This window comes from Heloderma suspectum, chromosome 1, assembly GCF_057233095.1.
Source record: "Heloderma suspectum isolate Gila_16-S chromosome 1, 16-S_ref, whole genome shotgun sequence".
Taxonomy (NCBI): Eukaryota; Metazoa; Chordata; class Lepidosauria; order Squamata; family Helodermatidae; genus Heloderma; species Heloderma suspectum.
The window spans coordinates 192,144,759-192,159,797 of record NC_139458.1 but is presented as its reverse complement, the minus strand read 5'-3'; the positions used below and the strand labels follow the sequence as shown (position 1 = coordinate 192,159,797).

General features: G+C 43.5%; 1 protein-coding gene across 1 annotated transcript in view; it reads left to right on the top strand.

Moving 5' to 3' along the window:
* CCDC141 (coiled-coil domain containing 141) overlaps nt 1–15,039 on the top strand; it is a 170,207-nt gene that overhangs the window by 129,379 nt on the left and 25,789 nt on the right. Inside the window, exons 20-24 of the mRNA XM_084805883.1 lie at nt 593–776; nt 2,262–2,374; nt 6,636–6,764; nt 7,011–7,082; nt 10,742–11,628. Of these exons, the coding sequence (XP_084662009.1) occupies nt 593–776; nt 2,262–2,374; nt 6,636–6,764; nt 7,011–7,082; nt 10,742–11,628 (1,385 nt within the window). The remainder of the gene's footprint in view (nt 1–592; nt 777–2,261; nt 2,375–6,635; nt 6,765–7,010; nt 7,083–10,741; nt 11,629–15,039) is intronic.

The following is a 15,039-nucleotide window of genomic DNA, read 5'->3' as shown; positions in this document are numbered from 1 at the left end:
CGTCATTTGCGTCCCTGCTTTAGCCATGATAGGCTACATAGATACTTACGTAGCCTATCATGGCAAAAGATAGGTACGTAAATGGCGGCCACCACGACAGCCGCCATTTGCAGCCGCAGCAGCCCGGAAGACAACCCGGAGCCGCCGCCAGAGCCATTGCCACTGCCACATCCGCCACCACGTAGGTCGGTTCCGGGGGGGATTGCGGGGGGCGGGGGGGTGAGGCCATTCCACTACAGATTCCGGGGGGCTGGATTCTAAAGAATTCAGACTGGAGTCCGTGGCGGAATCCTCCAACATCCCTAATATGTGGATACTGATAGTCACAGTCATTTGGGATTCCTTGCAGCATAATGAAAGGAGATAAACTTTGATGTACTTTATTGAGCTAGAGCAACCTTCCTCAACCTGGGTCCATCTAGATGTTTTGGTCTACAACTCCCATCAGCCCCAGCCAGCATGGCCAATAGGCAAGGATGATAGGAGATGTAGCTGGGAGGGACCCAGCTGAGTTAACAATGTTCATCAGGCATTTTACTTGCAAAAAGAGTGTTTAAGATACTGGGATTTTTGTTTCCTTTCTCCAACATAGTGTCAATTTTGGTGTGAAGAAGCAAGCGCTGCGGTAGTTAGAGTTGGAAAATATTCATCAGAGTGCAAGACGAGGGAAGCAGTAGAAATACTCTACAAGCAATTCAACAAGTTTGTTGACCCTATTATCCCTCAACAAAAGGAAAGAATTCAGCAGATTACTAATCTTGCTAAAGACTTATATGGTAAGTGTTTATTACTTTGAAAACCCAATACATTTTATTGGGAAATGGGAAAAATGTGTTTTATTCATTCCAGGATTTATTTATTTCTAAACAAATAATGTTTAGATAACATGCTTTCCCTCAGCATGCCATTTGCATCCAGCCAGGCAGCTGTGATTAAGAATTTACATAGCCTATCACGGCTAACCGCCCCCCCGCAAAACCCAGCGTACGCAAATGGCAGTGGCTATGGCGGCCACCATTTGCGTTCCCTATTTTTCACCGATTTATCTTATGTAAATATTTACGTAAGATAAAACCGCGAAAAATAGGGAACGCAAATGGCGGCTGCCGTAGCCACCGCCATTTGCATACGCTGGGGTTTTGTGGGGGGGTTAGCCGTGATAGGCTACATAAATTCTTACGTAGCCTAGCACGGCTGCAAGGACAGCAATGGCAGCGGCAGCAGCCCAGCCGCAGGCGGCCAGGAGACCAGCTGCCGCCGGAACCGCCGCCGCCGAATCCGCCGCAGGTAAGTACCGTCCCGGGGGGATTCCGCAGGGGGCGGGGGGGCAGGAGGCCATTCCGCCACGGATTCCAGGGGGCCGAATTCTAAAGAATCCAGCCTCACTGGAATCCGTGGCGGAATTCTCTGCCATCCCTAATTGTTGTGACCTTTCTGAACGTATTTTGGGGTGGCTTGGTCCTGAATGGGCAATCCAGACCTATTAGCTTTCCAAAAGACCTGCTCTTGGTGGAGATGAAAACTGCTACAGCTGGTTTGTTGGTATGAATCAACACAGCTGCCTGTATATTTAGACTTTCTGTGTGTGTGTGTGTGTGCACGCGCGTGCGGGGTGTCTACAGAGACTGTCATGATGAGCACCTGCACTTCAAAATTTACCACTACAGCACTGCATGCTTGCATCCTGCTCTTCTGATAATTTAGTACTAATCTTTTGGTACTATGAAGGGAGAGATTGCCATTGTAACATCCAGTAAATCTGTTTAAAACTCATAAGATGCATTCAGTCATCACAGCAGAGGGCCTATCAGCAACTACAGAAGACTGAGCTACAGCAGAGGGCCTATTAAAATTGTTTTCTAAAATCTTGTAAATCCGTTTAAGGTTGAGAAATGCAATATAAATCTAATAAATGACCAGAAATAATAGATTGATGTAAACCATGAATGTAGTGACTTTGTTTCACGGTAGCTTAAGGCTATAATCCTATAACACTCACTTAGAAGAAATACCACTGAACACCATGGGACTTACATCCAAGTAAACATGCATAAGATTGCCCTGTAAGTGTGATCCAGTGCTTGGGAAATAAGTCAGAATGTCTGGGATCCACAGACATCCAACACTGCATTATAGAGAAACCTCGGCCTATAGTATAAGAATAAATAAAACTGAGTCTAAAGTTAGGTACTGTGTTTATACTACTTTGGGCTAATCCAAATGTTGTACTTTTTCCACAAGTCTATTGTTGTAAATTACAGGTATTGAAGAAGGAAAGAAGTATGTTGAAAAAACAGCAGGAAAACACAAGGAAGTTCTTGATTCTATCAGTGAACTGTGCAGTTCCTTAACAGAACTTGAAGACAAGCTTGGGGTAATTTTTTTTCCCTTCCTACTGGAAACAGTTCTTGGATATTTACGCACCAACCCTGTGAGCCGCTATGCCAGAAATAAGGGCTTGGAAAGAATCTGCCAGCTGCTGAGCCACTACAGTGTTATGACCTTTTAGCTGCAGAGGAGGCGGGGCTGATTGGTGGCGGCAGAGATCAGTCTTGCTATGCAACAAAAGAGCTGGCCTGAATGTGTCAGGATTAGGAAAGGCCATCGTGTAGAATGGCAGCACTGTGCAAAAGCTTTCTCTGGCACTCAGATGGGAATATGTCAGAGCATGGGCAGGACATCAGCTGGATTGGGAACTTATGCACCATGCTAAGGAAGGAGCAATCTACAATGGTGAAGGCCTATGTCCTATATGTGTGTGTGTGTGTGTGTGTGTGTGTGTATATTCATATTCTTAGGTTCCAGCTCTAGCATGACCAAAAATGTGAACCCAGGATGGGACAATAATGATGGAGTAGTTCAGATAACGGCTGGCTTAGTTCCCAGTGGCCCCCATTGAGTTCAGTGTGGCAAAGTCATAGAACCCCATGGAGTGTCTATAACCTGTCTTGGATACAGGGGTCATTCGTTTCATTTATTAATTTATTGTATTTCTATACTACCCCATAGCCAAAGCTCTATGGGCAGTTCACAAAAAAAAAATTTAATTCCCATTCCAGTTGTGTTCTTGAGTTCACATCTTTAATCTCCAACATATGCAAAAAGGTTAAATGCTGGGTTTCCTAGCTTCCACTGACAAAGGCTCTTCAGGGGTTGCAATGTGTTTATGTGTTTAGAGGATACAGAGACACACTGAACAATACAGGAGTCCGTGCAGTATATAGGGTCCCAACCCCACACATCTTATGCTCATCAAGGTAACAGGCATGTCACACACAGAGCCTTTCTACATGAGGCATGTACTATGCACTTTTGATTCCTCACTCACGGTAGTTTATATGGGTGATTTACACAACATCGTCATCCTCCAGGACCTCTTCCATGCTTTGCAACCATTTAATGTTGTTTTTTCTATTGAGGAAAGTTTGGTATATGCTGAATGGGGGCATGAAACCCTCATGTATTTGCACAATTCTGCTATACCACAGCTCTACCTAGTGGTTGTGTAATGGAACATATAGAAAAGAAGAGAAAGAAAACCCCCAGAAAAAAAACATGCATAGAGGAGCAGATCTTAATCATACAAAGAATCTGGAAGCAGAAGCCTCAGTAAAGTGGTAGGTTAAAAGCCTCATGTAGAAAAGCCCATAACCTGTTACAATGGCATAACTTAGGGATGAATGGACTCACCTCCACCCACCTCACGCTCAACTTGCCAGACCCACTCTGGCTGCCTGCCCGCCCCTGCTTACCGTGCGCAGTGAGATGGCAGGCGGTCCATGAGCGCCTAGCGAGCAGAATGCGGCCACCTGCTGCCTTGCTGAGCCACCCTTTTCAATAAAGGGCTCATCTCTTTTCGTAAGTAACCATTTGCACAATGGTTACTTAAAGGGACCATTTAGGCAACATTACATGAGCTATGGAACAAAATTCCGGTTTTGACAGATTATAAACCCCAGTACATTGTCCACGGCATTGACGCTTTTGTAATTAATAACTACAATATGAAATTGTAGTTTAAAGTCACAACAGAACTAAATTACCAATAAATATCAGCTTCATAGTCACTTGAAACGGCACAAGGATGAAAACCTGTTGCTTTGGTAGACAGCCAAGGTTGAAGGAAGAGGGAGGAAAAGGGTGTCTCTGCATTAAGGAAAAACCCTGCACCCTTACCAGGCTTTCTTCTTCTGAAGTCTTTCCCCATTCACTAGGGGCTCCTTTAGACGGCGACCGACGGCAACCATGTGATTTGTAATTGAAAACGTCCCCTTCTCCATAAGGTTCAATGAAACAGGGCCATCTACTGGCTGTATTATAGTGCAACACTGACTTTACACACTGAGAATATCCTGTGATAATTTTAAATAGTGCATTATCTCCAATCTTTTTTAAAGTGAGATTACCAGGGGAAGGCACGGGAGATGTCCTAGAGGTTGACAATGTCGTGTAAAGGACCCACAAATGTCTGTGAGTGGCCAAGCGTGCAATAAATCGCTTGTGTGGAGAAGCCCAAAGAGAAAGCTTTGAGTAGGGAAGCCATAACCTTAACCAGGAACTTTGTGCTCAGCCAAAGTTCACAAGGCTACACCATTGATTCTGAATTACAGATTTTGCAAACTTCTGTTGAGTTACTGGAAATGACTGCATAACTTCCAGATAGCAAAGAGCCCTGCAGAATCCAACCAAAATCTCCATCTAATCCAGCCTGCTGTGTTCAGCACTGGTCAGGCAGATACCTCTGGGAAGCTGGCCAGCAGGGCATGGATACAACAGCTTTCCCACACTGAGGCCGAAAACAGACATGTGTGTCTCACAGCTACATCCTTTCTTTATTTTTACTCCAGAGTAGGTGCAGGGGGACCCATAGGGTGGTTTTAAAAGCTGAAACGGAGCCCCTGCACCTACCCTACAGTAAAAATGTAAAGCACTGAGTTGGGCAAGCACGGGGGGTCCTTTGACTGTGTCTGGGGGGCTGAGCCAGTGATTTCTCACCAAGCTTCAAGCCCCAACCAGACGCCTGCGCCATCCCTAGCATAATTTAGATTAGGGTGGGTAACTGATACCCCTAGCGCCACATGCCTAATTTCATGTAGTCCTTGGTCTAATTTCAAAAGCCCTCTGAATGTGATCAGGTCAGACCTCTGGCAAGAGGAAGACAGAAAGGGAGAGAAAAGGGGGTGGCCCTGCCCACTTTTGTCTCTGGCCCCACCCACTGCTGACATGCAGCCCCTGAAAGATTAGCCTTGAGGGAATGTGGCCCTCCACAGGAAAAAAAAGGTCCCACACCTCTAATTTTGATGAATACATCTCCAAAATTAAAACCTGGCTGATCCACTCTGAAGAGGCCTGCTTTGATCAGCCTCATGAAATATATGAGGGTGGATGTACAATAATATAAGCTGAGATAATATAAGCTAAGGTCTGCATGTACACCATGGCTTTTCAGAACCCTCCCTGCTTCCTTCCGCAGCTTTCCATGCTATCCTCAAAAGCTCTTCCCGGAATCTGGGAGACCTTCCAGAGTAGCATTTGAAGAGGCGGCTCCTTGTGGATGCCTGGAAACACTTTGCATGCACATGTTGATGCATTTGAATCCAGGCCCTATGGTCTTCATTAGGATTTCATAACAAAATGCTCATGATTTTGATACCTCTGTGTATTGTGGAAATGTTAACTCAGCCTTAGCTTACAGAAAGCGTATCTCTGTTTCCAAACATTCCCTTCTACTTGTCTTGTGGGATAGTGATTCATGATTCATAGTGTTCATAGTAAATCAATCATCAGGAATGTTTGGGGAGGGCTGTCACCTGAAGGGGAGAACTTGAGAGGAAAGGGACCAGATGGAACTTCCCTCTCAGCCTTTAGAAAGACTGTGGAAACAGTCTGATCCCAATTTTTATTGCAGATCTGATCCTGGTTTTGGGTGTTTCTGATACTGCTGTCCTTTATTAATTTGTTTGTTTTTATTGGTTGTTTTGCTTGCTTTGTGTTTTGGTTTATATTGTGTTACATTGTATTGCTTATTTGCTTTGTAAGCTGCTGTGTGGGTGCCCCTTCTGTGGCTAAAGAGTGCTTTATAAATGCTGGTATAAATAAAATTGAAATGCTGCCATGACCACTGTGTATGCTTTGGATCTGGCCAATATGTATAGCATTATTTGACCCAGTCAGTTTGGCTGCAGTAGTCCCTGGGAGGGCATCCCAGAAGCCATAGCATTAGCAGACCTCCCCCTCTGAGGGCAGAGAAACAGTTCCACCCTTGGATGCCTCCTCCCAGTACCCATGGAAACCTCTGCAGCCCTTACTTCTCTGACATCAGAGCTCTGATCAGAAAAGGGGATAAGGAGTCATGCCTGGGATGGGCCAGTGGTCTCGTTGGGAGAGGCTGTGGATACGCAGTATCCACAGATCTCCTGGCCCCCAGACCTGCTCCCAAACCAGCTCCTGATCTCTGCCAGCTCTGGAGCTCATATAGATTAATTCCCTTCCATTGGTTTCAATGGGAGGGAGTTCGTAAAACAAATAAAACAGCTGGGGAGGGAAGAAAAACGGAGGAAATGCTGCTGCTCCCTCTGCCCTTACTATTTTGATTGCTTTGTTCAGCTAATGTAGCTCTTTGTTTCATTTAACAGGAAGACTCACTAAAAGGAAAAGCACCAAATTCTGATAATGTTGATGCTGAGCTAGAAGCAGAACATGAAAGGCAGAAAGTGAAGATAGATAAGGAATGTATAAAAGAAATGGCAAGCAAGCCAAAACAGGTTTGCACACTTTTTTCCATCTTAATTTTGTGTAAATGAAATTCGGGCTGGTGCGGGATGCTGTTAGGGAAGCAATTCACACACATAAACACTCATAGGATATTTGCACAGAAAATATCACTTGTAGAATAATCCTTTGTTTAGAAAGTATATAATTAGGGAAGCAATTTATCATACATATGGAATTATTAGCTTTTTTAGAAATAAAGTTTAATGTATTAATTATATTTATTTATTTGCTTTTAGATGGAGTCAAACACACTGGCTGAAAGCCCATTTATAAATACAATGGAAGATATCTCTACCAGCACTGTAAAGGTAACTTTAAGAAACCTAATTAGCTGTGTTTTAAATGTCAATTAGCCAGGTTCTTTTAAACAAAACAAAAAATTGTGGCCCACAAAAGATTCAGAAAAAGTTTGGGCTAAGGAACAAAATGCTGGTTGCGACCGATTATACAACCCAGTACATTGCCCATGGCATTAACGCTTTTGTAATGAATATTATATGAAATTGTAGATTAAACTGATAACAAAACTAAATTAGCAATAAATATCAGCTGTGAAGTCACTTGAAACACCAAAAGGATGAGAACATATTGCTTTGGTAGACAACCAAGGTTGAAGGAAGAGGGAGGAAAAGACAAGGCTTTGAGTAGGGAAGCCACAACCTTAACCAGGAAAATCTTGCTTGTGCTCAGCCAAAGTTCACAACCATTATTTCTGAATTACAGATTTTGTGAATTTCTGTTGAATTAGTGGAAATGACTACATAATTTCCGGGTAGCAAAGAGCCCTACGGTATCCAACCAAAATCTCCATCTGATCCAGCCTGTTGTGTTCAACCTGGTCAGGCAGATACCTCTGGAAAGCTGGCCAGCAGGGCATGGATACAACAGCTTTCCCACACCGAAGGCCAAAACAGACATTACTTTAAATGTGTGTCTCGCAGTCGCAGCTACATCTTCATTTTTACTCCACAGTAGGTACAGGGAACCCATAGAAGGCTTTTAAAATCAGAGCCCCTGCACCTACCCTACAGTAAAAATGAAAAAAGTAGATGTAGCTGCTAGACACCATTTTAAAGTAGTGTCTGTTTTGGCCCTGAATGTCCCTAACAGCTGATATTTAGAAATCAAGTACCTGCGAACACAGAGGTCCCACTTAGTTATCATGGCTAATAGCCACTGATAGATCTATCCACCGAAAAACTTGTCTTAACACTTAAAAAACCTTGTGTGAATGGCCATCACCACAACTTGTGGCTGTAAATTTCATAAACTCACTATGTGTAAAATAGTAAAATATTGTGTAAAATAGTACTTCATTTTGTCCATTTTGAACCTACTGCAAATCAATTTCTCTGGATGAGCAGAGAGAGAAACATGTCTATCTACTTTATATAATGAGGGGGGCAACTTGTGGCCCTCCAGATGTTTTGGCCCATAACTCCCATCATCCCTCACCATTGGCTATGCTGTCTGGGGCTGATGGGAGTTGTAGGCAAAAACATCTGGGGGCCACAAGTTGCCCACCTCTACTGTGTAATAACCTTCCCCAACCTTGCACCCTCCTGATGAGTTGGACTACAACTCCCATGATCCCCAGAAAAGAGTGCCATTCAACACAGCTAGAGGGCACCAGATTGGGGAAGGTTGGAAACATGCATAATGTTTTCATAGTACAATAACTAACTATATAGATAGCTACTGCAGTATTTACCTTGTGCTCTTCTGTGTTCCATGTACTCAGTACTCATCTGTTGACTGACACTGAACTAATTATCTCTTTGGGACAAGTGTATTAAGTAGTAGCACAATGGGACCCACAACCCAGTTACTGATTTGGTTTGATTTGTACCCCACCTTTCTACCCATGAAATGGCACTCAAGGCAGTTTACAATCATAGGAACTAAGAACTTTTTAACAACTAAATTTGATTAAAACAATAATACAAGACATTAAAACACAATTAAAAACAAAACAATAACAGAATAAATGTCTTATGCACTACTGCAGAACTATGATCTGTCTCTCACTTGAGCTCTCTGAGTTTATCCTGCAAGCATGTCAAGCCTGGAACAACTTGATTCCTTCTCATCTCTAAATTCGAGATGATCATAACATATATTTGTCATGTATTTGTCACACTGGCTGGCTAATGAATTTCGAATTCTTTCTGAAATCGTGTGCACACAGATACATGTGTGTCTAGTAAGTCCTATTATTTCAGTGCCTCACAAGCAAGTATGTGGAGGTACATTTTAACATATAGAGGATACAAGTGAGACCTGCAACAACATGCCGCAGTGTGGAATGCTCCTGTTCAGGCTGTCTGCCAGCTCATAACTTCCATTCCCCCTCCCACATTCCATCTCCCCATTCCAACTGTCAGTCAGCATTCCATGGCTACCAAGCATGCTCAGTCTTCATTGGGTTGATTTTGGGTGTCCCCCTCCCATATATTCCCTCAAGCCTGCTGATACCTCCCTCTTTTTTTAGCTACGTAAATGATTCACACTCCAAGAACTGGGTTCACTATTAGTATAGAGGATATTGATAGGTGCTTTACAACTCTATAATTATAATGAGAGAGTGTTGCAGGGAACATAGGATTGTTTAAGAGTCCCCCACCTGAGGCCATAGATGCTGCTATGTCCTCGGAAGGGGGACTTCAAGTTCCGATGCCCCATGCTCTCGGAGCCACCATGGAAAGAACTGTGCTGGCTGCTTGCAAGGATCACAAACGTGGCCTTGGAGAGAGGGAAAAGGGGGTGTTCTGGTGGGCAGGGAGGGGAGAGGAGAGGCCAGGATACAAGAAAACCTATGGCCTCCCCATCCCCATCCCCCAGGCACCTCCTCTAGATGGACTCAAAGGCCATCTAGAGGAAACAATGTAAAAAGGAGGGCCAAGAGGTGAAAATTACCTCCGTCTCTTCCTGTCCTTCTAATGGGGGTGGGTGGGGCGCAAATAGGATTATACTCTAAGAGTCTTTAGTTCAGAAATGAAGGAACCAAGAACACAGCCCACTGAGAGATTCTTTTTGTGTAATTAAGACAGTTTGCTCAGGCCACTGCAAGTGTATACACCCCAAGGTACAGTTGCACGTGGTTTATCTCTGTTTGACTTCTCTTATATGTTGAAAAAGAGCCAGCAGGTCCAACTGTCAGCATAAAAGCAACAACGAATTGGGGACTATTAGCAGTATATACTTGATCACAGGTATTTGAAGCAGAGAGAAGTCTGAGATGGAGCTGTTTTTAATAAGTTACAAAATGATGAGGGGGAAAGAAACACTAAAGCATAACGAAGGCTTCTGTGTGAGCAAGAGAGATATTTGCGGGAGGAGAAATGGTCACCTCATAAGATAGCTAGAGAAGTGAGAACATGTATGAGAAGCTGGAACAGCCCTAGGAAAGAAGTGGGAGGGGTTGGAAGCTCAGTTGCCCCCTAGTGAGTAGATTGATTTAGAAATGGAAAGAGGACTAGGCCGTGACAGTGTTTTAAAGGGCTTTCATTATCTAAATCAGACCCAGAGAACCTGTGGCCATCCAGATGTTGATGAACTACTACTCCCATCATCTCTCATCAGGCTGGCTAGGGCTGATGGGAACTGGAGTCCAACAACATCTGGAGCACCACAGTTTCCCCAGTCCTGCTCAAAACTGTTACCCACCCTAGGCCCCTGGGATGAGACATGCTGTGCATTTAAAGAATTGCTGTAAGGATTATATTTCTTGAGAGAAGTAAAAAGCCTGATGTTCATAAGCTTGATTTTATAGTAAAGTAATTGTAAAGTAATGGTTTCTACTAGCAATGGGTATGTCCTACTACCACACAGATCATGTATTGTCCTTTCAGAAATTAAAGTACCTTAAAAATAAAACATGTGACAGAATTATGTGAGAGGAAAACAAAACAAAAAATGATTCTATAAACTTTGTTCAGAGTCTCTGTCTCTGTCTCTCTGTTTTAAGGAAGAGAAGATTTTGGCTGATATTTCAGTTATCTGCCCAGCTGGTGAGGATTCTGTTTCACAGGACACAGAATTGTTATCTCCTGCCAAAGAGGATAGTTTCCAGGCAGAGCTCCTGGCCGAAGAAGTGCCCTCTGGAGACGAATATGAGTGTATATCCCCTGATGACATCTCTTTGCCACCACTTTCTGAGACACCAGAATCCAACCTTCTGCATTCTGAAACGGAGCTGGAAGAGCCACCTTGCAGTAGCTCCCGTAGTCTGCATGTCAGCTCTTATAGTGTGCAAATGCAGATAAATGCTGGCAGCAAAAGAATGGCAGATGAATCTGATCCTTTAACCTCTGTTGCTTATGCTGACATGCCTGGTCACAGAAAGGAAAATATGCCAGATCAGCTAGAGAGATTTTCTTCCTCTACCTTAAGCTACCACTCCAAATGCAAAGTGGAGTCACCTTTTGCTCAGAGTTCACCAGAAATGCCTGAAGCCAGCCCTGTTTCCTGCACTCTCAAGACAAAGGCTGCCTATTGCATGACGAGTGAAGTGTGCGAGACCCATTTGCAACGCCATGGGGTTCACAGGAGCATGCCAGAACCACAGAGACAATTGCATGATATAAATAACTTTACTAAAAACCAGGATAGGCTGCATGCTTTACCCAGTGCATTCTCAGGTCTCCTATTTCAATCAGACGCCACCAGAAGCTGTCAGAGGCAGATGGTCACCCGAGAAGAGATTAAAAGTATATCTGAAAAGAACAGCATGGTCAGCCTATCTGGACAGGCGCCTAATTTCTCCAAACTTCTGTCTAATGTAACTGTCATGGAAGGTTCTCCAGTGACTTTGGAAGTAGAAGTAACAGGATTTCCAGAGCCTACACTGACCTGGTGGGTAGCTTACAATGAGAAAACCTAAAAATAAATACAGAAAACTGCACTGAGCCATATATAACTGGGCACCAGTCTAAAAATCAGAGCGACCTGTTCATATCCCTCCACATTTCCAAATGATGCCATTTTCCGCTGAAGCCATATTTAATAGTCATAATACGCATGTAATATTGGGCCTTGATATCATCATAGTTTTCAGATTTCAAAGTGATTCATGCACACCCAACCTAAAATATTAAATAGTATTTCCAGATGAATTTTTTAAAAATGAAACATCTTTGTTTCACAACAAAACATTCCAGTCACTAAAAGTGACTTGTGCAGTAAAATTCCTTTTCTAAGATTTTATCAGTGTCGCTGAATTCCTCTGCATATGTGGCTCCTCTTAGCCACAAGGTAGTAAAGAAACAGGTATTATCTGCCTTGATCTGGATTCACTGAACCACATGACTTGTTCCATATACCCAAGGAGGCTGTGTCCCCAGCCGCCTGGCAAGGCTCAAGCCATGGAGAGGGGACACTTTCTTGGCTCCAGAGATTGGCAGCGAGGTGGGGGTGGGGTGGGGGGTTGGCCTGGGCAGCACCTATTAGCATGAGGAAAAAAACTGGCATTAAATTGTAGATCACGTTTGAGGATGATTATGCAAACTTATTTCCCTTTATCTATATGGGATGTGTATAAGATTTGCTGGATCCAATATTACACACACACAAAACTTCTAGTTTACGAGGCAGGCAACAGAGAGAAGTATGCCTCCCTATCTTACCTGCTTTCTCCAGAACTACATGTCCCAGAGCTCCTTTGTTCTTGCAGATATTTTCTGTGCACAGGCTAGAGGAACCAACAGGTGTGATGGACAACTGGCAGCAGGGGGGAGGAACAAGAGCTGTAATAATCAGGGTTAGTGGGAACCAGTGTTACTAGTAGTATTTTCAAACCTCAGAATATATGTGAGTAAATTACTTAGGCCTCTGGTCTGCAGAGTGCATAGAGGAACTGACATTAGATGCCAGGGACAGGGAACAGTATCTAAAGGACATTTGTCTCTCATGTATAATTGATACATATACATGCCTTACTGCCATGTCTGACACAAATCAGACAGCCATTAATGTTGGATTTTAAACAAAAGAACCTAAAGAAGCTAAGGGACACCAATAAATCCGTTTTAAAAACAAACGCCTTTGAAGGGAGGAGAGGACCTATATTACCAGCCTGGCCAAGAGAAATGGTGATTCGGTACTGGCCCCTGAATCCACAGTATGGGGCCTAGGCCCTGCCCAGGCACCAGATGTTTTGATTTCAAGAGTTCGCAACACTCTCTTCATGCCACACATCATGGCAAGCCTCTTTTAAACTGAGGGGAGTTTCAAAAGCAGTTTATAGTTTCTCATTCTTGTAAAATGCCATGAGGTCTGTTGTTCAAGAGAGAAAAAAATATTGGCAGTCCATTCGTTGTGCCCAGAACTTTTACTATTTAGAGTGCTTTATGTTTACAGCCATTATCTTTCCCATCTTCCAAATAACCCTGATAGCCAGGTCACTGGGATTTCCACTTTACAAGTGAGGAACCAGGGCTGAGTTTGACTGGCAACCAAAGAGCCCCAAGAGGGGCTGTGCAAAAGTGTCCACATACATCCTGATATTTTTCACTTTTAAAAATATGAATAGCCTTCACTCATTACCAACCACACTAAGGCTACAATCCTATACACACTTACCTGGGAGTGAGGCTGATTAACTTACTGAGTCTTACTTTTGGGTAGACGTGCCTAGGATTGAACTGCAAGAGGTGCTTCAAACGCCACCCATTTGCTACAATAGCAGAGCCCAGTACATGTTCAGAGTTAGCCACCCAATCAACTGGATTTAGGCCACTGTCTTGGTGAAGACCACAGAGTACATCCCTTCCTAAGCTATGATTCAGTCCTTAAATACAAAGCAAAGAAAGAACTCAGAACTTTACTTTGCTCTCCAGTTTAGCAACACAAATGTCATTTGGCTGTATCCAGCAAACGAGGCTTTTGCCCCAGTCAGTCAACACAGCTGCCGCTAGGCATGGCGGAGAATTCTGCCACGGATCCCAAAATCCATGGCGGAACGAAGCCCCCCACCCTGCAAAATGGGCCCGGAACACAGCCTACCTTGGTCAGCCGTTCTGGTGCTCCTCGAATGGCGGATGCGTCTGCAGCTGCCATTCACGTTTTTCAAATGGCTGTGATAGGCTACGTAAATACTTATGTAGCCTATCACGGCTAACGCAGGAACGCCATTTGCGTCCCTGCAGAGGCTGTGATAGGCTATGTAAATATTTACTTAGCCTATCACGGCTAAAAAAGGGAACGCAAATGGCGGCCACCGTAGCCGCCATTTGCGTTCCCTTTTTTTTGCCGTGATAGGCTACGTAAATATTTATGTAGCCTATCACGGCTAAAGCGGGAATGCAAATGGCGTAGGGGACTCTGCTGTGCTCTGCTGTATGGCAATTCATCCATTGGCCAAGGTAGAAAGAAGATCCTGGTGGATTCTGCTTGCCTCCAGACAGAGGGCTCCTAGACTAGTGCTAACACTCAAAAGGCATTCTGCAGCTATTCTCTCTCTTTCTCTTTAATAGATTCTCTGTGGTAAGAAAAAAGATGGAAGCAGTGGTGGGAAAACATGGGAGGGGTTACAAATGGAGAGTGCCTTTATCTGGATCCCCAGTAAAATTCCATGAATGAGAGACAGGGTGATAGCACCATAAAAGCCTCATCTGGAAGCACCTATGCTCAAAGAACTTTTTATGTTGCTGATCCCTGTGCTAGAATACTAACTATAAAATTATGGTGAAAATTGTTTGAAAAAAACAGTAAAAAAGGTTATCAGATGCGTCCAACAAGGTAATCAGAGAGGGAAGAGAAAGTGAGCAAGAGAGATGACTATGTGTTTTAACCTAAAGTGGAGCTTGCTGGGTTCATGATAGGTAGGACAAGCTGAATCCCTTTTGGTAAGACTATGTTCTACATATATTTTGCTGCAAGCCATGGGGTGGGGGCTTCATGTTAAGTTAGCTAAATAACATCCAGATCGATTCTAAGCTAATCTCTTGTCATTGCTTATTTCCCTGCAAATCTCCTGTAATTGCCTCTTTTATGGCAGTGTGTATTTTAGTCTACATTTTTATAATGCCTGGCACTGCACATAGAAAGAAAACAGAATTGGAGAGAAAGAAAAAACATTTTTGTGAGTGTGTATATAACAATGTTAAAATCAGAAACTAACACATGTTGAATAGAATTTGATAATAAGAATTTAACTGAAAGGCAAATGAAACAAAACCAAAACCTACCACTGTGTTGTGCCTGGGTCACTAACTCATTCTTACAGGTTTTTGTTTTTTGCTTTTAAAATGCTCTACCATCTTCCCT